Genomic DNA, 24,670 nt, shown 5'->3' with positions numbered 1-24,670 from the left:
CTGAAGCTTTCTTAACAAGAATTTAACCTTTCCTTGAAGTTCTTGATGATCCTATAAATTGTTGATTGAGGTGCAATCTTAGTAGCCACAATATCCTTGCCTGTGAAGCCATTTTTATGCAATGCAATGATGGCTGCACGCGTTTCTTTGCAGGTCACCATGGTTAACAATGGAAGAACAATGATTTCAAGCATCACCCTCCTTTTAACATGTCAAGTCTGCCATTTTAACCCAATCAGCCTGACATAATGATCTCCAGCCTTGTGCTCGTCAACATTCTCACCTGAGTTAACAAGACGATTACTGAAATGATTTCAGCATGTCCTTTAATGACAGCAATGAAATGCAGTGGAAAGGTTTTTTTGGGATTAAGTTAATTTTCATGGCAAAGAAGGACTATGCAATTCATCTGATCACTCTTCATAACATTCTGGAGTATATGCAAATTGCTATTATAAAAACTTAAGCAGCAACGTTTCCAATTTCCAATATTTATGTAATTCTCAAAACTTTTGGCCACGACTGTACACTGATGTTACTCTGTGCGGTCAATTACTTGCTTGAGGTCTTCTGTGGACTTAGGAGTTGCCGTCCTTATCTTCTGCTACTGAGTATTCCTCTCTGTTCGGATGCTGCAAAGAGCGTCCTCTTCGTTCACCTCCTAACACCAGTGCTGCTCTGGCCGTCAGCACGTGCCTGTGAGAGAGTTGCCCGGGAAACCACTATTGGAAGATACCGAAGCCTCCTTAGGTCAAAAAGCACCCAACGCGTTTCAGAGCCTGCCGGGCTCCTTCATCAGGGACCTCTTTGCAGCATCCGAACAGAGAGGAATACTCAGTAGCAGGAGATAAGGACGGCAACTCTTAAGTCCACAGAAGACCTCAAGCAGGTAATTGACCGCACAGAGTAGCATCAGTGTACACTTTTACTTTTATGTACATCGCAGTACTCCTAATAGTATTTGAGAATACTCATATTTTTTATATTGGAAACTGACAGGGCAGTTTAAGTATACCCTTCAGACCACAGGCCCTACAATGAAATGGGAGAACTAGTAAAGCATTAAAGCTCTATATTGGGAGCGCTATTAAGCCCATTACCCAATGTCGGTATCTCATATCACCCATATGGGCGATACACGTTTGTAGGTATAATAACATACACTCACCTAAAGAATTATTGGGAACACCTGTTCTATTTCTCATTAATGCAATTATCTAGTCAACCAATCACATGGCAGTTGCTTCAATGCATTTAGGGGTGTGGTCCTGGTCAAGACAATCTCCTGAACTCCAAACTGAATGTCAGAATGGGAAAGAAAGGTGATTTAAGCAATTTTGAGCGTGGCATGGTTGTTGCTGCCAGACGGGCCGGTCTGAGTATTTCACAATCTGCTCAGTTACTGGGATTTTCACGCACAACCATTTCTAGGGTTTACAAAGAATGGTGTGAAAAGGGAAAAACATCCAGTATGCGGCAGTCCTGTGGGCAAAAATGCCATGTGGATGCTAGAGGTCAGAGGAGAATGGGCAAACTGATTCAAGCTAATAGAAGAGCAACGTTGACTGAAATAACCACTCGTTACAACCGAGGTATGCAGCAAAGCATTTGTGAAGCCACAACACGCACAACCTTGAGGCGGATGGTCTACAACAGCAGAAGACCCCACCGGGTACCACTCATCTCCACTACAAATAGGAAAAAGAGGCTACAATTTGCACGAGCTCACCAAAATTGGACTGTTGAAGACTGGAAAAATGTTGCCTGGTCTGATGAGTCTCGATTTCTGTTGAGACATTCAAATGGTAGAGTCCGAATTTGGCGTAAACAGAATGAGAACATGTATCCATCCTCTGATGGCTACTTCCAGCAGGATAATGCACCATGTCACAAAGCTCGAATCATTTCAAATTGGTTTCTTGAACATGACAATGAGTTCACTGTACTAAAATGGCCCCCACAGTCACCAGATCTAAACCCAATAGAGCATCTTTGGGATGTGGTCAAATGGGAACTTCGTGCCCTGGATGTGCATCCCTCAAATCTCCATCAACTGCAAGATGCTATCCTATCAATATGGGCCAACATTTCTAAAGAATGCTATCAGCACGTTGTTGAATCAATGCCATGTAGAATTAAGGCAGTTCTGAAGGCAAAAGGGGGTCCAACACCATATTAGTATGGTGTTCCTAATAATTCTTTAGGTGAGTGTAGTTTTCTATACTACCAATATTAAGTGTAAAAAGTAATATTCAAGTTACTGTATTATAACCATTGAATTCAATTTAGCCATTTTGCTATTCACCTTCAACATAGCAAGGGATTCTTTACTGTGGTAGCAATGAGATTATTGAACTGTCTGCAAGAGGAGGAGGTGATGGTTAATTAATTACATAGTAACATAGTAACATAGTACATAAGGCCGAAAAAAGACCTTTGTCCATCCAGTTCGGCCTGTTATCCTGCAAGTTGATCCAGAGGAAGGCAAAAAACCCTGTGAGGTAGAAGCCAATTTTCTCCACTTTAGGGGAATAAAAAATTTCTTCCCGACTCCAATCAGAATAACTCCCTGGATCAACGACCCCTCTCTAGTAGCTATAGCCTGTAATATTATTACGCTCTAGAAACACATCCAGGCCCCTCTTGAATTCCTTTATTGTACTCACCATCACCACCTCCTCAGGCAGAGAGTTCCATAGTCTCACTGCTCTTACCGTAAAGAATCCTCTTCTATGTTTGTGTACAAACCTTCTTTCCTCCAGACGCAGAGGATGTCCCCTCGTCACAGTCACAGTCCTGGGGATAAATAGCTGATGGGATAGATCTCTGTACTGACCCCTGATATATTTATACATATTAATTAGATCTCCCCTCAGTCGTCTTTTTTCTAAAGTGAATAACCCTAATTTTGATAATCTTTCAGGGTACTGTAGTTGCCCCATTCCAGTTATTACTTTAGTTGCCCTCCTCTGAACCCTCTCTAGCTATGCTATGTCTGCCTTGTTTACAGGAGCCCAGAACTGTACACAGTACTCCATGTGTGGTCTGACTAGCGATTTGTAAAGTGGTAGGACTATGTTCATATCACGGGAATCTATGCCCCTTTTGATGCAACCCATTATCTTGTTGGCCTTGGCAGCAGCTGCCTGACACTGGTTTTTGCTGTTTAGTTTGCTGTTTATTAAAATTCCTAGATCCTTTTCCATGTCAGTGTTACCGAGTGTTTTACCATTTAGTATGTACGGGTGACTTGCATTTTTCCTTCCCATGTGCATAACCTTACATTTATCAGTGTTAAACCTCATCTGCCACTTATCTGCCCAAGCCTCCAATCTATCCAGATCCCTCTGTAGTAGTATACTGTCCTCTTCAGTGTAAATTACTTTACACAGTTTAGTGTCATCTGCGAAAATTGATACTTTACTATGCAAGCCTTCTACAAGATCATTAATAAATATATTGAAGAGAATAGGGCCCAATACTGACCCCTGAGGTACCCCACTAGTGACAGTGACCCAATCTGAATGTGTACCGTTAATAACCACCCTCTGTTTTCTATCACTCAGCCAGTTACTTACCCACATACAGACGTTTTCTCCCAGTCCGAGCATTCTCATTTTATATACTAACCTTTTATGCGGTACAGTGTCAAATGCTTTGGAGAAGTCCAGATATACGACATCCATTGATTCGCCGCTGTCAAGTCTAGAACTTACCTCCTCATAGAAACTGATTAAATTAGTTTGACATGACCGATCCCTCACGAAGCCATGCTGATATGGCGTTATTTGCTTATTTCCGTTGAGATGCTCTAATATAGCATCTCTCAGAAAACCTTCAAACAGTTTACCCACAACAGATGTTAAACTTACCGGCCTATAGTTTCCAGGCTCTGTTTTTGGCCCCTTTTTGAATATTGGCACCACATATGCCACGCGCCAATCCTGTGGGACATTCCCTGTCAGTATAGAGTCTGCAAATATCAGAAATAAGGGTCTGGCTATGACATTACTTAATTCCTTTAGGATACGGGGGTGTATGCCATCCGGTCCTGGCGATTTGTCTATTTTAATCTTTTTAAGCCGCTGATGTACTTCTTCCTGGGTCAGACAGGACACTTTTAATGGGGAATTTATTTTTGCATTCTGCATGTCATCTGACAATTTATTTTCCTCAGTGAATACATTGGAGAAAAAAATATTTAACAGCTTTGCTTTCTCCTCGTCGCTCTCTGCGACTCCCCCCTCATTACTCTTTAAAGGGCCAACACCTTCAGCTTTATACTTTTTAACATTTATATAATTGAAGAACATTTTAGGGTTGGTTTTACTCTCTTTGGCAATTAATCTCTCGGTCTCTAGTTTGGCCGCTTTTATTTGTTTTTTACATGTTCTATTTTTTTCCTTATAGTTTTTCAGTGCTTCCGTGCAACCCTCCTGTTTTAGTGTTTTATATGCCTTCTTTTTGTCATTTATTGCTTTCTTTACAGTTCTATTTATCCACATTGGTTTCTTTTTGTTCCTTAACCTTTTATTACCATACGGTATGTAGCTCTGACAATGAGTTTTTAGGATGTTTTTAAAGATATCCCATTTTGTGTCTGTATTTGTGAGGACTTCGTCCCAGTTATTTTGGCCTATGGCCTCTCTTAGTTGGCTAAATTTAGCTTTTTTGAAGTTTGGTATTTTTGTTCCTCCCTGTAGAAACGCTCTTTTGAATGATAATTGGAAGGTTATTACTTTATGGTCACTATTTCCCAGGTGTCCCCCGACCTGCACGTCTGTTGTTCTGTCAGGTCTATTGGTTAATACTAAGTCCAGTATGGCCTTCCCTCTAGTCGGGTCCTGAACCAGTTGGGAGAGGTAATTGTCTTTGGTTATAGCCACGAACCTGTTTCCCTTATGAGATATACAAGTTTCAGTTTCCCAGTCTATATCTGGGTAGTTGAAGTCCCCCATAATAACCACCTCATTATGATTTGCCGCCTCGTCTATCTCGTTTAGTAGTAGATTTTCTGTGGACTCTGGTATATTAGGTGGTTTATAGTAAACTCCTATTAGTAATTTATTGTTGTTTTTAGCTCCATGTATCTCTACCCATAGTGACTCCACATGTTCATGTCCCTCACTTATATCTTCTCGGACTGTGGGCTTTAGACAGGACTTTATATAAAGGCAGACCCCTCCCCCTCTCCGGTTTTGACGATCCTTTCTAAACAGACTGTAACCTTGTACATTAACTCCCCAGTCATAGCTATCATGCAGCCATGTCTCAGTTATTCCCACTATGTCATAGTCCTCCTCACACATCACTAATTCCAGTTCACCAGTTTTATTAGTCAGGCTTCTGGCATTAGTATACATACATTTGAGAGGTTTATGTATATTTTTTACCCTACACCTTTCCTTCTGACTTGTTCTAGTCCCTCCTTCCATTCCTCCCCCATTCTTATTACCTTGCCCCCGGTCTCTATCTGCACTATCTTCCCCTCCTATAACGTAATTACCCTCCCCCCCAGTCCCTAGTTTAAACACTCCTCCAACCTTCTAGCCATCTTTCTCCCCAGCACAGCTGCCCCTTCCCCATTGAGGTGCAGCCCGTCCCTACGATAGAGCCTGTTGCAATTGAACAAGTTTTAGAAGGCACTGGGTGCCTTTCTTGAAAGTAAAAAAAATATTGCAAATTATGGGTACAAGATTTCTGCAGCTTGGACATTGATCCATAGATTTATTCTGATTGCCAGAAATTTAGAGTTAGGAAAGAATTTTTGTCCCATTGAAATGGGGCAATTGCCATCGGCCTCATAGGTGTTTTTACCCTTTATCTGGATCAACATGGTAGTATAATAGGTTGGACTTGGTGGACCTGTGTCTTTTTCCAACCTTATCAAGTATCTATGTATGATTTGAAAAACCTTCAGCTTTCTGACAAAATAGATGAGTGAAGAATTATTCAAATTAAGAATTAGTGAAACGATTCTGAATGAACATTCATTACGAATTTCACAAAAATTCATCCAACAAACGAATCAGAAGCTATTCTGATTAGTTTTGAAAGATTCATCTAAAACCATAACACTGGGAGGAAGTGGAGTGGAGGGTTCGCCATGATTGGCTCAAAGGCTGACCTACAGCGAGGATCAGCCAATCAGAGGGGCAGCAGACAGGGAGGTGCTGCTGTAGAATAAGCAGAACATCATTCTGCTTTGTACTTGTGACCTGGCAGGAAGCTGTGCTGTGTCTCTGCTGATTGATATACTGAGCTAGGGACAGTATAAGAAGATTATAGGGAGAGAATATGTTCTATTTGCCATTTGTAATTTAGCATTTTAGTGCATTCTACCCAGAAGGAAACGCATTTCACATAAGTAATGCAAATTATAACCATTTTACTGAAGGCAACTGCATCACAGCGTCTATCATCAATCCCAAAAAATTGCAGTCACACCCGAGATATAGTGAACACGTTATTCTTTTAAAAAGAACGATCTATAATTTTGCTGAAATTAAAATTATATGACAATCATAATGCCATTTCCATAACTGGTACTTAACACATACATTGCTGTAATATAAGGGTTGGATAAGGTACAGCATCAAATACATTTCACACCAGTAAGGCTACTTTCACACTTGCGTTCGGAGTGGATCCGTCTTGTATTTGCACAGACGGATCCGCTCCTATAATGCAAACGCTTGCATCCGTTCAGAACAGATCCGTCTGCATAACTGTTTTTTTCAGATCTGATTTTTCAGCAGGGGGCAGTCATGTACACAGTTCTTTTAGTATATTCTAACTTGAAGCGTCCCATCACCATAGGAACTCCTCTGTGTTAGAATATACTGTCGGATCTGAGTTTCACGATCGAACTCAAATCCGATGGTATATTCTAACATAGAGGCGTTCCCATGGTGATGGGGACGCTTCAAGTTAAAATATACCATCGGATTGGAGAAAACTCCGATCCGATGGTATATTAATAGGGACTCCTGACTTTACATTGAAAGTCAATGGGGGACGGATCCGTTTGCAATTGCACCATATTGTGTCAACGCCAAACGGATCCGTCCCCATTGACTTGCATTGTAAGTATGGACGGATCCGTTTGGCTCCGCACGGCCAGGCGGACACCCGAACGCTGCAAGCTGCGTTCGGGTGTCCGCCTGCTGAGCGGAACGGAGGCCAAACGGTGCCAAACTGAGGCATTGTGAGCGGGATCCGCATCCACTCTGAATGTATTGGGGCTGTACGGATCCGTTCGGGGCCGCTTGTGAGAGCCTTCAAACGGAACTCACAAGCGGAACCCCGAACACAAGTGTGAAAGTAGCCTAACACACATTATAACTGTGTTAATGAAGGCATTTTATTCACAGTGTCTACTTCAAAAGACGTCTGGCTTCACTGCCAAAAAATTGCAGTCTCACCAGAATTTTTGTGAACATGTGTAGAGATGTCCCGAACTATTCGCCGGCGAATAGTTCCCGGCAAACATCGCTTGTTCGCGTTCGCCGCGGCGGGCGAACATATGCGATGTTCGGTCCGCCCCCTATTCGTCATCATTGTGTAAACTTTGACCCTATACCTCACAGTCAGCAGACACATTCCAGCCAATCAGCATCATACCCTCCCTCCCAGACCCTCCCACCTCCTGGACAGCATCCATACAGGTTATATTAATCGCATTGCGAATTCAACTTAGAGCTTGGTTCCTAATGGTTGGCGTTGCTATGGCTGGTGTCACCCCTGCCCCCCCCCCCCCCCCCCCCCGAAGCCATAATAAAGAGATAAAGAGAAGAAAAAAAGAAGTCACTAAGTCAGCTCCAATCAGATATCTGCATAGACCCAGAGTCTTGGTCTATGTGCAGATATCTGATTGGAGCTGACTTCTTATTTTCTCTTTTGCACATAAATGTTTAAACTATATTCCTTAGTAAAAATGACCAGTCCCCACCATGTGGGTCTATATTTATGAGGGCCCCCCTGAGCAAAGATTAGTAAATGTGGCCGGGTGGCCCCAGCCCACAGTTCAACCCAACCCCTTATGTCTCCTGGACTGGGGCCATCTCTATAATAATCCACCAGTAATTTATGAATGGGGTTAGGTTATTAACTCATTATTATTGGGGTATTATTAAAATAATTTGGTCTATAAAGTCAGAGCCGCTCTACCTACCTCCTCCTCCTCCCGGCACCAGAGACTCCTGCAGGGCAGCTGCCGCGGCGCCCCACCACTCACCAGGCTGCAGTGAGTCACACCCCCGTCCTCCTTTACCACGTGATGGAGCGACGTGCTTGCTTGCTTGCGAAGTTTAGAAGTTGAACTTGTGAGTGAGAACTCCTGCGCCGGCGGGCTGAGGGTGACACCCCATCAGACTGGTGTCACCCGGTGCGGCCCGTACCCACCGCAACCCCCTCGCAACGCCACTGGATCTAAGTTGTAATCGCAATGCGATTAATACAGGTTATATTAATCGCATTGCGATTACAACTTAGATCTGAGTTCCTTGCTAGAATATAACGAAGATTGAGAATATAGTGCTATATTCGTCAATTCTAGCAATACAACCATTAGGAACTCAGATCTAAGTTGTAATCGCAATGCGATTAATACAGGTTATATTAATCGCATTGCGAATTTAACTTACCTCACTCTGCGTCAACTACGTAATTTTCCATGGGAGTTTTGCCCTGGATCTCCCTCTGGCATGCCACAGTCCAGGTGTTAGTCCCCTTGAAACAACTTTTCCATCACTATTGTGGCCAGAAAGAGTCCCTGTGGGTTTTAAAATTCGCCTGTCTATTGAAGTCTATGGCGGTTCGCCCGTTCGCAAACATTTGCGGAAATTCGCGTTCGCCGTTCGCGAACGGAAATATTTATGTTCGCGACATCTCTAAACATGTGTTATTCTTTTAAAAAAACATTAAAGGGCTTCTGTCACCCCACTAAAGTCATATTTTTTTTTTGGACTAGTTAAATTACTTATCCTGCGATATATGAAAATATAATGGTGTTACTTACTTTGATTCAGCAGTTTCTTCTAAAAACGAACTTTTATAATATGTAAATTAGGTCTCTACCAGCAAGTAGGGCGGCTACTTGCTGGTAGCAGCTGCAGAAAACCGCCCCCTCGTCGTGTTGATTGACAGGGCCATCCGGGATCTCCTCCTCCGGCCAGCCCTGTCGGCATTTTAAAAATCGCGCGCCTGTGTTCATTCTGCGCAGGCGCTCTGAGATGAGGAGGCTCGCCTCCGCAGAACTCCCTCAGTGCGCCTGTGCCGATGACGTCTTCTATTTCGGTGATGTCATCGGCGCAGGCGCACTGAGGGAGTTCTGAGAAGACGAGCCTCCTCCTCTCAGAGCGCCTGCGCAGAATGAACACAGGCGCGCGATTTTTAAAATGCCGACAGGGCTGGCCGGAGGAGGAGATCCCGGCTGGCCCTGTCAATCAACACGACGAGGGGGCGGTTTTCTGCAGCTGCTACCAGCAAGTAGCCGCCCTACTTGCTGGTAGAGACCTAATTTACATATTATAAAAGTTCGTTTTTAGAAGAAACTGCTGAATCAAAGTAAGTAACACCATTATATTTTCATATATCGCAGGATAAGTAATTTAACTAGCCCAAAAAAAAAAATGACTTTAGTGGGGTGACAGAAGCCCTTTAAACATAATTTTACTGCAATAGAAATAATATGGCAATCATAACACCATGACTATAGCTTTGTTACTGAACACATACATTGCTGCAATATAAGGGGTATACAGCAGCAAATGCATTTCACACAAATTCTAACTGTGTTACTGAAAGCAACTGCATCACAGTTTCTAGTTCAAAAGATGCCTGGCCTCAGTGCCAAACATTTTCAGTCACACCCGTGTTTAAATGAACACAAGTGAACATGTTTTACTGAAAATATTGCATTTATGACCATTGCAAATTGCAATACTAACATACAGTGTTTGTGGAAGCGGAGGGCTTGGACTGGCCCACAAGGGATCAGTTGAATCCCCCGGTGGGCCCCTGAGTAGGATGGGCACCTAGTCTTCCACCCCCTGCCAAAGTGACACATAACACAGTAGATTCACATGTATATAGGCTGGCTGAGATGTTATACAGTACCTTTCCTATGTCCATATGAAACAACTGGATAGTGTGGGCAGGTAGTATATGCATGTAACTTACCAGTGGACCCTCAGAATGAATTATACTGGTGGACCCTAGGCATCCCAGTCCGAGACTGATTGCACCTCACAAGAAACACTTACAATTGTGATGGTATCATTTAATAATCTGTGTGTGTACCAAACCTATGTCTTTTCATTATAGGCCTCATAATAAAATGTCTGGAAAACAGGAGAGTGCAGAAGAAAGACCCAGGCCCTGTTCCCCCAGAATCAGAATATTGGTAGCAGCACCAGAAATCCATCCAGTAGTAGTAGTAGTAAACCACTGTTCTCCCTGACTTCTGAAAGGCACAACACTATTAATGAGCATGAAGTGGAGTCTGACAGCATGCTTTGGAGCCAGGGGTCATGGCATTCCTCCTGTTCCACCTCCTTGCAACCCCAGAGAAGCCTTTCAGTTGCATCCGCTTTGTCATAATTGCCTTTTTCCTAAGAAGAGGCAACAAAATCCCACCACACACTATGGAAGATAGTCTCCCTGTTAATGTGTTAGAACAGTCAGCATGTGCACTGTGTTAATGGAGGTAGTAGTGGCACCTGTAGCCATGGTGGTGGAGGTAGGGGTAGTGGTAGTGACAATGAAGGTCGGGACAAATACAGAACAGAGAATTGGGAGGAGGGGCAAGGAGCTCACAATCACATATCACAGTCTGAGAAAAGTGGCGGGGAGGGTGAGGACTCTGATGATGACTGTGTGTTGGACAAGACCTAGGAGCCTGATTGGGGTGCTGAGGAGGTAAAATCAGTGGAGGAGGGTGGTGGCTGCTGCAGTAATAAAGAGCAGAAGCAACTTACAGCAAGAACATCCCAAAGATCTGACAGGGGAAAAAATCTGCATCAGGAACTGGTGATATCGCTGATACTGTGTGCACAGGCCCAAAATGTGCCAGATCTAAGCCAAGCTCAGTTGCAGCTAGCTTTTTGTGTGAATATCTGGCAGTTTCTTCTCCACATTGCTGAAAGACAAAAGCAAAAAGCATAGCAGTTTGCAAGATCTGTAGGAATAAAATTTGCCATGGGCGCTCAAACACAAAAATAGGCACCATGGCTCTATAGTAGTGTTGGGCTCGAATATTCGAATAGCTAATATTATTTGCAAATATTGGCTCTTCGAGAATTCGCAAATATTTAGAATATAGTGATATATATTCGTAATTTCGAATATTCTAGATTTTTTTTCAACAGTAACCTCCCTTTTTGCTTGTGGGCCAGTGAGAAGGCTGCAATGTCTTTGTCTGAGCTTAGCAACATCCCTAGCAACCAATAGGAAGGTTGCCTACCCCTTACTATATAAGAACCTCCCCAGCAGCCCTTGTATGCAATATTTTGCAGATCTGAGAGAGACAACCGTGTTATTGCTGTGCTCTGTGCTTTCCTGTGTCATTACATTAGATAGTTAGTTAGTTAGTTAGTTAGTTAGCTTATATATATATATATATATATATATATAATATAGATAGTTAGTGGGAGATAGTCAATGTAGGTTAGATAGTGATATAGTGTAGCTGATAGGTTCTGCTGTCCATACATACATACATGCATACATAGTGCTGTGATGTCGCAAGTTCACGACAATACTTAGTGCATCAATCACTAATAAGTAGTCAGACCTGTTAAAATGTGAAGTTGCACGTATTGCGCCAAAATATTCGCATCATCGGTGCCAATATCGCAATCGCGAATATATTGGAGCACTCTATCTGCATATAAAGCAATCGTAATGTTCTGCCTTGCCAACCATTTTCTCCAGTCTCAGGAAACTTCTAGCAGCTTGAAAAATTTAGCTATAGTGACCCACGCCTGTATTTAGAGCGCATTACACGAATATTACATTGCCGATTTTTCGCGATCAAGAAAATAATCTAAAACTCACGAATTCTCGAATATACGGTATGACGAATATGCTACCAAATATTTGCGAAATATTGCGAATTTGAATATTGCCCCTGCCGCTCATCATTACTCTATAGCAGTACATGAAGTGGCTTCACAAGTTGCTGTGGGAAAATAGAAGTGGTCACCAGGTACCGCAACAAGAGTGTCCTACTTCTCTCAGATTCCTTTGCGGCACCCACCCGTCCACATGCTTGTCGTCATCGTCATCACATCTTCGCCTGCTGAGACTACTCCTACTCCGGTCCAACATCAGCCATCGATAACTGAATGTGTGGCCAGAAAATAACTCCACATGCCCAGCATTTCGCTGGTACGCAGGCTTAAATCACACGTGGCCAAATTAATAGAAGGGCATTCTCTGCCGTACCACTTAGTAGAGTCTGCTCCCTTTAAGGAGATGATATCATGCACTCAGCCTCGCTGGAAGAAACCTAGCCAGCATTATTTCTCCAAAATAGACATCCCTGCCTTATAATCTCATATGCTGGAGAATGTGGGCCTGCTGTGCAGCAAGGTGCATGCCATGGTGGACACCTGGAAAAGCTGTTACAGCCAAGGACAGTACATGTCTTCCATGGCCCACTGGGTCTATGTTTTTCATGGTGAGGCAGCACCTCCATGGACACCTTCCTGTCCCCAACAGCAGCATGTAAGAAATCACTCCCACTTCCCCTTTCTGCTGTCAGATGTGTATAAAGCAGATCGGCCTGAGCTAGAGTAGCCACACAGCTGATCACTTGCTAAAGTGCATCAGGCATGAAACATTCCACTTGCTGTCTCCCCACCAACTCTAATGGTACAAGGTGGTCAGCGACAATGGCTAGAACATTGTGGGAGCGTAGCATTTGGAGAAAATAACACATGCTCCCTGCATGGCGCACATGATAAACCTAGCCATGCAGCACATTTTTTAAAAGCACATTGGCTGGTAGAAGGGGTTGGCAATGTCCAAGAGACTGTCCTCGCATTTCAGACATTCTTACGTGGCAAGGAATGCTCTCCTCGACTTGCAGCAACAGAACAATCTGTCGTTTGTCAGTAGGGATTGCAGACTGCAGCATACATTATGTCATCCCTCTCATTTATATCACAACAGACATTCAAGCTGATGCAACAAGAGATGATGGTGGAAAAAAAAAAAAATGCTTACACATCTTGCTGTCTAACCTGAATCTGTTTGGGACTCACACAGAGAAAGTTCCATGGAGGAGGAGGATGAGAAGCTGCCAGTGGAGTAGGGGTCGGTGGTGAAGGAGAAGGAAGGATGATGACACCTGCCACAAGACCCAATCATCTCAGTGGGGGGCAGAGCCAGAAAGAACTGGCTCCTCAGGCATCCTGGACAGAATTGCAAGCTGTACTCTTGCTTTCTTATGTACTGACAGTCATATTATTTACATGAAGCAGTCTGATGATTACTGGATTGCCATGCTTTTAGACCTTTGCACTTTCGGCAAGCAGACACCTGCCACCCACAGAGTCACTGACCTTCCTCTTCCCTTGCTACCACAACCAGCAAAAGGCTCAACTGAATAAGCAGCAGCCAGTTCAGCATCATTAACATGATGCCCAGGTTTATTCCTACCTGAACTCTGGGCTTTCTCGAAACCCATGGGCTTTTGGGTATGCAGACTGAAGCTGTAGTCCGAACTGGCCTAATATGCTCTCTTTATTCTATCTTGCCCAGCCCCCAGTATTACCTTGGAGAGGGTTTTCAGCATGGCAGGGGGTGTTATGATGCCCAAATGGACAAAGTTGTCTAAACATCACTTTTTACAAAACAAATGAGGCGTGGATCCATGAGGATTTAAGCACTCCTTCAGCTAAAGCCAATGAATATATCTGCCCTTGGTGATGCTGCCCCATTTTGCCACTGCTGCTGTTTTCCTGCCCACCATCATGTTTTGTACCACATGGCTGCTGCTACCTCCATCATGCTGCTGTGCTGTCTGCCTGACTACCATCATGTTTCATACTGCATAGCTGTTCCCTGATGTTAATTCCCTACTGTCACTTCCATTACCCCTACTGCCACTACCATTATTGTTACACAGTCATCGGTACTACTACTACACACATCTTTTACTACACACATCTACTACCTTGTTTGTTCCACGCTGTGCTGCTACTGCTCCTGCTACTATTGCCCTTTAATACATAATTTTTAGATGCTTATGCAGAATAAGCCACTTTTATTTCTGACAATTAATACTTGTGTGTGTATAAATGCAAGTGGGCATTCTGCCCTGTGTAAGAAGGTACCTGGAATCATCGTGGAAGGAAGGTATGTGTCACCGAGGTTCCTGTCCTCGGTGAAGTAAGAGCCAGTATTTTATGTGTCAGCAGCAGCTATTGCTAATTGACACCTTGAGATTTAGCATGGATGTCATAGCTGATCCGGGACGGCTCTTACTGGGAGTAGTCAAAGTGCTGGGTGGGTGACTACTCCCCATGTTCCAGGCCGGGTTTTGCCAGGCATAAAACCCAGCCAGCACTGCCAGGTGGGTGGATTTACCTCCCTCTGACAGTGGAGCGCAGGAGTCTGTGTGCTGTGAACTGAGGGCTGTGCTGGGATTTGAGGTTTGAGCCGGGCTGGAGGACTCAGGCCCCTCTAAAGATGAACAGGCCGCCTATGGACCTGATGAGGTTGAACTGCTAACAGGGTGTGAATTAACACCCAGGAGAAAAGGTGACTTTTATTGTTTATGGACTTTTCTTGTGTGTGAACAAACATTAAAGCCACCTGTGTTTTGTGATACACCTTATCTGCATTTTGTTATAAACTAATGTGTGAATAAACACAGCTGTTTGATTCAAGAACTGTGTACTTTGCCTCTAAACTGCATCCGCTAGTCCTAACTACCAGAGCGAATCCCCACACCTGATAGAGCATAATTTTTGGATGCTTCTGCAGAATGAGCCACTTTTTATTCTAACATTTATATATGTGAGTGTTTAAACAGGGGAAGGGATCTGCATAGATTGAGGCCTATATGCCACTGTCTTTTTGCCATAACACTGTGTGTGTTTAAACACATCTATGATCAATAAGAGACAATTTCTGAAGCTTTGTAATACCGTATTAAGAAGCATAACACATGTGATGGCCAGGGTGTTTTTAAACACCCGTCAAACATGTGTTTACCCTTAGCTATATATGTCAGTGTCTCTCTGACATTATTCACTATTGCAATGAGGGAGGAGGGAGAGAAAGAGCAAAAATTCATTTAAAAAAATTTGAAAACTAGATAATATCTTTTCCTAAAAAAATCTAAGTCCCAGGACACTAGAGGGTGTTATACACGAATATTCAAGGAAATTGGAACAACTTTGATTCGTGTAGATTGATTTGAGTACAAATATTGTTTTTCAAAAATTTTACAAATTAGACACAAAACAAATTTCAAGAAGTTCACTTATATCTAATTAAAATGTCTTGAGTAGTTTCTATACAGACAACATACTGAACTGTGAAAGGTTAACTGACCTCTTGTGCTTTTAGATGCCTACACTGAAGATGACCTTATGCTTTACTGGAAGAATGGTAATGAATCCTTAAAAACAGATGAAAGGATTTCTCTATCACAATTCCTTATCCAGGAGTTTCACACCACCACGAGACTTGCCTTTTATAGTAGTACAGGTAATTTGTTTAGTAGATCTAAATAACTTAGTTCTTTAAATACATACTTAGGGTCCATTCACACGTCCGTAAGTGTTTTGCGGATCCGCAAAACACGGACACCTGCAATGTGCGAGCCGCAATTTGCGGACCACACATCACAGACACTATAATAGAAAATTCCTTTTCTGGTCCGCAATTGCGGACAAGAATAGTACATGTTCTATTTTTTTCAGGAACGGAATTGCGGATCCCGAAAAAACGGATGCGGATCCCGAAAATGCGGATGCGGATCCCGGAAATGCGGATTCGCATCCGTTCCAGCTCCATTGAAAATGAATGGGTTCGCAAATTGCGGAACGAATGCGGACCCAAATTACGGACGTGTGAATGGACTCTTATTCTTTATATAATTTTTAATGATGATATCACACATCCAGCCTACAAAGAGATAAGCATAGTTTATGATTTGCAGTACTATGCAGCTCAAGCACATTGGTACAAATTTGTAAAAAAAAAAAGTTGGCTCTGTCTTCTGTCAATTTGGACCCGCCCATAACATGGGACCAATTTTATTTTTTATTTTTTTTCCAGGGCCACTTTAAGTTCCCAGTCCACTCCTGCGTGCCCCAATGTTCTCCTGATGTAGTTATGGGTATATCTTCAAGAAATGCATGCTAAGCTTACTAATAAAAAAGAGAGAAAAGCTTGTATCCCTTGATATGCTCTTCAAAATGCCCTGTTGTATCCCTTGATATGCTCTTCAAAATGAGCAGCCTTGTGCCTCCAATATTTGCAAATTTTTTCACTTAACCACCTAACAGTTTTGCCGGAGCTATGCTCAGACTTTGAGAAAAGGACTTAATGGGGTTTTCCGAGATTTGTTAATTGATGAACTATCATCTGGTTAGGTCATCAATATCTGATCAGTCGGAGTCGAACACCCAAGACGCCGGCCAATCAGCTGTTTGAAAAGGCATTGGCGCTCACAGCGTTGCTGCCATTTAGCAGATTTGCCTATGCTGTTTGGCATCACATTTATCTGTCACATGGCCTAGAAGTAAACAGATCTGATACCCATGGAAGTAAACAGATCTGAGCTGCAATACCAAGCACAGCTGCTATACAAAGGCCGCTGCGCTACTGTGAGTAATTCTCAATCAGCTGATTGGCAGAGTGTCTGACCCCCACGTATCAGTGTCACGGCGGACAGGATACAAGATACACCGAATATCAACAAACAAGTGTCTAGGCAAGAAGCTGGGTATAAAGGTCACCTCCTGACAAATCCCTAAGATGGTGAAAGGGGGAAAGAGGCAGCCTGCTCCTTAAGACCTGGAGGGTGCAGGCGTCTCTCTAACAGCCTAGACAGACAACCACAAGATAAACAAAACCAACTTATCTTTACTGAGCAGGAACAGCAAATCCTTCCTTCCTTCCTCTGAGCCAGACAGAAGCTATAACCCGCACAGGACACTGGGAGTGGGCATAATTTAAACTCAAACCAACGACCCCACCCAGTGCACCTGAAGGGAGGCGGATATAGCTCAACTAAAGGCTACACACGTGCTGCTAACCCGGCAGACCTCCGCACATAGCCTGAGCAGGGCATGACAATCAGATACTGATAACCTATCCAGAGGATAGGCGATCAGTTAAATAATCTCTCCACTAGATTAAGAGATATAACTGTTTGAAAGCAGGTCGGGAGCGAAAGCATTGAAATCTGCTTTTACTTTCACTTTTAGCTGCTTTCACTACCAACTCGATTTGTAACAGCTATATCTTCCGATGCAGCGGAGATACTGCTGTGAGTCTTGTTTTAAAGCTTGGAATCCCAAGGCCCATATCTCTAGCTGCTAATAATTTCAAGTTACGAAGGGTTAACAGCCCGCCCCACTTCTGTCTGGAGATGGAGGGGGAGTCGGGGAGCTAAATTTGGCATAATCTATTTGTACTGAGTATGACCCACAGAAAAAAGTTATTTATACCACTCAGTGAAATAAAATAATGTGAAATTTGCTGTTATTTTCATTCTTTTCCCCTAAAAATAATGAAAGTTGTTTACTACACTACTGTATATGTATCCGAAAATGGTTCCTAACAAAACTACAACTCATCCTGCAAAATCGAGAAAAATATATAGAAAAAAATTTAAAAGTTATGACTACTAGAACACAGATTGGGAAAATGTTACTGATCCTTAACTCTAAAATTATTTATATCAATAAGGGGTTAAAATGCAATTGCATCCCCGAGTTCTGTACCAACAATATTTACTTCAGATATATATTAAAAATCTGTAATAAAAAATACATTTTTAGGAGGGTTTTTCCAATTTCAATGTGACTGTCAGAAGGTTAAATCGAATCTTCCCTAATTTTATGCTGCCAATTTGAGCTTTTGGTCGTGCTTGTCTATCAGTAGCAGGGGTGGGGAGAGACGGTAGCTCGTGAATATGAGGACTCCCTAATGTTAGCTCTGTATTAAGCATGCTCTCAGCTTGCAGAGTTTGGTCTTGCTGTTCATAGCATCATATGTGGTTTGATTATTTCAAGAACTCATTTACTAAAGGTAAGTGTTTCACACCAGTCTTATAAAAAAAAAAAAAATACACTGGAGGAAGATCCGAACAATTTATCAAGATATGCACCTGTCAAGTTGATGTACCAGAAACCTGAAATCTATCCAGCTAGAGTCAATTTCAGCTATAATTTATGCTAGTTTATGGCATAAATTATAATAAATGTGTTGGGCCACTTTAGTCCCACCCCCTTCCCTGAAGCCCCTCTCGCTTTTTTAAAAAGTGTCAGGAGCAGCAGAAAATACAAAATGCAACAATGTCATTGCTCAAAATGCCCTTTGCACCAAATTTTGCTACTTTTTTTACACCAAAAGCCTGGCATAAAGCTTTGGTAAATGACCCTCATTTATTTCCCTCTACATGGTTCAAATATCTGTCTGACTCGTGTTTGGCAGAGAATATTGGATATATTAAGAGCAGTATGGATTACTGTGGACAGTAAATTTACAAAACATGGCACAATATTATCCCTTTTAATATATTGTTTACTCAAAATAAATTAACTTGAAAAATATGGAATATTAAATGTGCTATTAATAAAGTAACTGCGAAGCTACAGTCATAGCCTAGGGCTTCTTGGTGCCTACTTTTTTGGGCCAAAAAAGCTACCTCTAGAAATTAAACTCCCACAGTTTCCTCTTTTATCTGTTTTGTAAAAGAAAAAAGTGAGTGAAAACAAATGCCACTGTGTAACCCTCTCTTAACTTAAACCAAACCCAAAATGATGCTGAACGTTGTAGCATATTGTAGCAGATGTGGTTGAAGTCACTCCATACCAGTTAGGATATATGGTTTAAGTAAGTATTGTATCAATCAGAAATATTGTACATGATGATCAACTGCAACAAAGTAATGAAGCTGTCTATGTTTAACAGGTTGGTACAATCGTCTGTACATTAACTTCACACTGAGACGTCACATCTTTTTCTTTCTCCTGCAAACTTATTTTCCTGCGACTCTTATGGTTATGCTTTCCTGGGTGTCTTTCTGGATAGATCGCAGAGCAGTCCCTGCTAGAGTTCCCCTAGGTAACAATAAATATTTTTTCTATAAGTTATAGGTTATACCACACCATAGACAGTACATTGATAGCCTGACAAATGTCCAATAATTTGTTTTACTTTCTATAGGTATAACCACAGTGCTGACCATGTCCACCATCATTACTGGATTAAACGCTTCTATGCCTAGGGTGTCATACATCAAAGCCGTGGACATTTACTTGTGGGTCAGTTTTGTGTTTGTATTTCTATCGGTGCTGGAATATGCAGCTGTAAATTACTTGACCACAGTGCAAGAGCGGAAGGACAGGAAGCTGAGAGAAAAGGTAAAATGATAACCGGAATCAGACTGCAAAGCAGCTGTGAAGGCTATATTGGTGACATCTATCTATCTATCTATCTACAGTATCTGATAAAAGTGAGTACACCCCTCACATTTTTGTAAATATTTTATTATATCTTTCCGTGGGACAACACAGAAGATATGACTCCTTGATACAATGTAAAGTAGTCAGTGTACAGCTTGTATAACATTGTAAATTTGGTGTGCCACACAACTCAACACACAGCCATTAATGTCTAAACCACTGGCAACAAAAGTTAGTACACCCCTAAGTGAAAATGGCCAAACTGTGCCAAATTATACATTTTCCCTCTCCCAGTATCATGTGACTCATTAGTGTTACAAGGTGTGAATGAGGAGTAGGGGTATTAAATTTGGTGTTATCGCTCTCGCATTCTCTTATACTGGTCACTGAAAGTTCAACATGGCACCTCATGGCAAAGAACTCTCTGAGGATCTGAAATAAAAGAATAGTTTCTCTACATAAAGATGGACTAGTCTATAAGAACATTGCCAACACGCTAAAGACGTTGAGTGCACATGCTCAGCATCATATCCAGAGAATGTCATTTCAAAGTAGACATATTAGTACTGCCAGCATTGCTGCAGAGGTTAAAGGGGTGGAGGGTCAGCCTGTCAGTGCTCCGACCATACGCCACACACTGCATCAAATTGGTCTGCATGGCTGTCATCCCAGAAGGAAGCCTTTTTTAAAGATGATGCACAAGAAAGCCTGCAAACAGTTTGCTAACGACAAGCAGACTTGGATTACTGTAACCATGTCCTGTGTTCTGATGAGACCAAGATAAACGTATTTAGTTCAGATGGTGTCAAGCGTGTGTGGCGGCAACCGGGTGATGAGTACAAAGACAAGTATGTCTTGCCTACAGTCAAGCATGGGGGTGGGAGTGCCATGGTTTGGGGCTGCATGAGTGCTGCCGGCTGTGGGAAGCTACAGGTCATTGAGGGAACCGTGAATGCCAACATGTACTATGACATACTGAAGCAGAGCATGATCCCCTCCCTTCGGAAACTAGGCCGCAGGGCAGTATTCCAACATGATAATGACCCCAAACACACCTACAAGAAGACCACTGCCTTGGTAAAGAACCTGAGGGTAAAGGTGCTGGACTGGCCAAGCATGCCTCCATACCTAAACCTTATTGGGCCTCTGTGGGGCACCCCTCAAACGGAAGGTGGAGGAGCGCAAGGTCTTTAACATCCACCAGGTCCATGATGTCGTCATGGAAGAGTGGAAAAGGATTCCAGTGGCAACCTGTGAAGCTCTAGTGAACTCCATGCCCAAGAGAGTTAAGCCAGTGCTGGAAAATATTGGTGGCCATACAAAATTTTGACACTTTGGGCAGAATTCGGCCATTTTCACTTAGGGGTGTAATCACGTTTGTTGCCAGCAGTTTAGACCTTAATGGCTGTGTGTACTTTGAGGGCACCAAATTTACACTTTTATTCAAACTGTCCCCTGACTACTTTACATTGTATCAAATTCTCATATCTTCAGTGTTGTCCCATGAAAAGATTAAATATTTACAAAAATGTGGGGGGTGTACTCACTTTTGTGAGATACTTGAATCTATCTATCTATCTATCATGAAATATAGAAATATATATAAATAACAGTATGGAATCTGCATCAGAGGCTCTCTTTGGGTTCTTTGTCTCAGGTTCCATCAAAAACACAGTAGAGAAAAATCATCTCCCTAAATAAGCAGAGTCCTAAACAGAAACTGAACAGACCCTATTATCATAAATGGGATCTGTTTTGATTTGGCGAAATAATGTTCAACAATGGAACAACAATGTAACAGGGGAAAGCAATAGTGCATGTGTGAAAGAGCTCACAGCTGGGAGGGGAAAAAAGTAGATATATTTGAGGCTTAAAAAAAAATAGGTTACAAAAAATTTTGCTTGATTTGGCTTGTGCATCCTCTGTTTTATACTACATACAGGTGAAACTTGAAAAAAAAGCCATTTATTTCAGTAATGCAACTTAAAAGGAGTTGCATTAATGCAACTTAAAATTAGAATATTGTGAAATGTTTCAATATTCTAGGCTCAAAGTGTCACACTCTAGTCAGCTAATTAATTTACCCCCTGAGCAAAGGGTACCTGAGATTGTAACTTTGGGTTTTTCATAAGCTGTTAGCCAAAATCATCCAAATTATAACAAATAAAGGCTTGAAATATCTCGCTTTGCATGTAATGAGTCTATCTCATATATTAGTCTCACCTTTTAAGTTGCATTACTGAAATAAATGAACTTTGCACGATATTCTAATTTTTCGAGTTTCACCTGTAGAAGCCTAAGAATGCTGTTCTGTGATAAATCAGTCAGAGTGTCACAAATAAGTCAGAGTGGCTATCTGACAGCTTGGTCTCCGGCCCGTTTCTCTCCTCTACTGAACAATTTTCTAAGCCAATTTATGATCAAATCATATTTCAACTTTCCAATAAACCATTTCATAAAGTCTTCTTATCTATTTGTCAGAGAATATGTATACCAGCAAGAAAGATTGATAAAATAAATGTGTGTGAATATATATCTATATTGTTTGTTTACATTCAACTCACATGTGGTATACAGAGGGGTAGTAGATGGAAACATATAAAATATAATCTTTACTATGTAAATTAAAATGTACCACCTGAGAGTCAAGTAACAAATGACAAAAGTATCCACTATGAGGGACATTTATGAAATGTTTTACACATTTACTGTGGAGTAAAAAAGTTGTTTATTATCGTGCACACCATATTTGTACCACAATTTGCAAATTTCTTTTCACTTCTCTAGCCATTTTGAATGAGCAGGAATTAAAATTAATGAATTACAAGTTATACAGAATTTTGCCCATAAAACTACACATCAATGTGTTCCACAAATCCTGCTCTATAACACACTGCCTGTAGTTTACATAGCATTTTCATGGTGGCAGGTTCCCTCTAATATGGTAGTGGGTCACTATTACAACTAGAGATGAGCGAATCGATGTTGACAAAGTGGAATTCGATCCAAATTTCAGGAAAAATTAGATTTGCACCAAATCCGAATTTCCTCACGCTTCGTGGTAACGAATCGCACGTGTTAGGACATGGAGCATGAGGGATCACCCACAATGCCAAGCATGCAGCCAATCAACAGCTAGCCAGCCCTGTGATGTCACAGCCCTATAAATAGCCTCAGCCATCTTGGATTCAGCCATTTTCCAGTGCAGGAAGAGACATCAGCAGGCGGTAGGGACAGTGGTATAAAGACTTTAAAACTTTTATTGTGCTGTATAGAAGTTCAGGGAAAGAATAGGGAGGAATCATTCCACAGTATTGAAGCAGAACAGGGTTCAGTAGGGGAGTTTACAGTCTAGGTAATAGGAACAATCCTATTACACCTTGCTGCACTGACTGCGGATCCAAATTGCCATTATACAGCTCTGTAATTCCAGCAAACCATTCTTGTTATTGGGGTGCAAGTGCTGTTTGATACAGTCATTAACATGGTTTATTACAAGGAATATTTATCTTCTTATTTGCCCCTGTGCTGTGCAGTTATATGTTCTAAAACATGGCAAAAAAATATATATATTATTTGCCGTTCAGCGGTGCAGTTATATGCTCTAAAGCCCTATTTGACGTGTACTAGCGGAAAAAAAAATATATTATTTGCCGTTCAGTGGTGCAGTTATATGTTCTAAAGCCATTTTTGGTGTGTTGTAGTGGCAAAAAAATACACTGCTCAAAAAAATAAAGGGAACACTTAAACAACACAATGTAACTCCAAGTCAATCACACTTCTGTGAAATCAAATTGTCCACTTAGGAAGCAACACTGAGTGACAATCAATTTCACATGCTGTTGTGCAAATGGGATAGACAACAGGTGGAAATTATAGGCAATTAGCAAGACACCCCCAATAAAGGAGTGGTTCTGCAGGTGGTGACCTGACCACTTCTCAGTTCCTATGCTTCCTGGCTGATGTTTTGGTCACTTTTGAATGCTGCCGGTGCTTTCACTCTAGTGGTAGCATGAGACGGAGTCTACAACCCACACAAGTGGCTCAGGTAGTGCAGCTTATCCAGGATGGCACATCAATGCGAGCTGTGGCAGGAAGGTTTGCTGTGTCTGTCAGCGTAGTGTCCAGAGCATGGAGGCGCTACCAGGAGACAGGCCAGTACATCAGGAGATGTGGAGGAGGCCGTAGGAGGGCAACAACCCAGCAGCAGGACCTCTACCTCCGCCTTTGTGCAAGGAGGAACAGGAGGAGCACTGCCAGAGCCCTGCAAAATGACCTCCAGCAGGCCACAAATGTGCATGTGTCTGCTCAAACGGTCAGAAACAGACTCCATGAGGGTGATATGAGGGCCCGACGTCCACAGGTGGGGGTTGTGCTTACAGCCCAACACCGTGGAGGACGTTTGGCATTTGCCAGAAAACACCAAGATTGGCAAATTTGCCACTGGCGCCCTGTGCTCTTCACAGATGAAAGCAGGTTCACACTGAGCACATGTGACAGACGTGACAGAGTCTGGAGACGCCGTGGAGAACGTTCTGCTGCCTGCAACATCCTCCAGCATGACCGGTTTGGCATTAGGTCAGTAATGGTGTGGGGTGGCATTTCTTTGGAGGGCCGCACAGCCCTCCATGTGCTCGCCAGAGGTAGCCTGACTGCCATTAGGTACCGAGATGAGATCCTCAGACCCCTTGTGAGACCATATGCTGGTGCGGTTGGCCCTGGGTTCCTCCTAATGCAAGACAATGCTAGACCTCATGTGGCTGGAGTGTGTCAGCAGTTCCTGCAAGACGAAGGCATTGATGCTATGGACTGGCCCGCCCGTTCCCCAGGCCTGAATCCAATTGAGCACATCTGGAACATCACGTCTCGCTCTATCCACCAACGTCACGTTGCACCACAGACTGTCCAGGAGTTGGCAGATGCTTTAGTCCAGGTCTGGGAGGAGATCCCTCAGGAGACCGTCCGCCACCTCATCAGGAGCATGCACAGGCGTTGTAGGGAGGTCATACAGGCAC

General features: G+C 42.5%; 1 protein-coding gene across 1 annotated transcript in view; it reads left to right on the top strand.

Moving 5' to 3' along the window:
• Positions 1-24,670, top strand: part of LOC120998185 (gamma-aminobutyric acid receptor subunit rho-1) — a 166,542-nt gene that overhangs the window by 91,857 nt on the left and 50,015 nt on the right. The window contains exons 6-8 of the mRNA XM_040428757.1: positions 15,583-15,723; positions 19,162-19,314; positions 19,417-19,613. Coding sequence (XP_040284691.1) covers positions 15,583-15,723; positions 19,162-19,314; positions 19,417-19,613 — 491 coding nt within the window. The remainder of the gene's footprint in view (positions 1-15,582; positions 15,724-19,161; positions 19,315-19,416; positions 19,614-24,670) is intronic.

The sequence above is a fragment of the Bufo bufo genome, chromosome 4, assembly GCF_905171765.1.
Source record: "Bufo bufo chromosome 4, aBufBuf1.1, whole genome shotgun sequence".
Lineage (NCBI taxonomy): Eukaryota > Metazoa > Chordata > Amphibia > Anura > Bufonidae > Bufo > Bufo bufo.
This window is presented reverse-complemented; position numbering and strand designations above follow the sequence as displayed.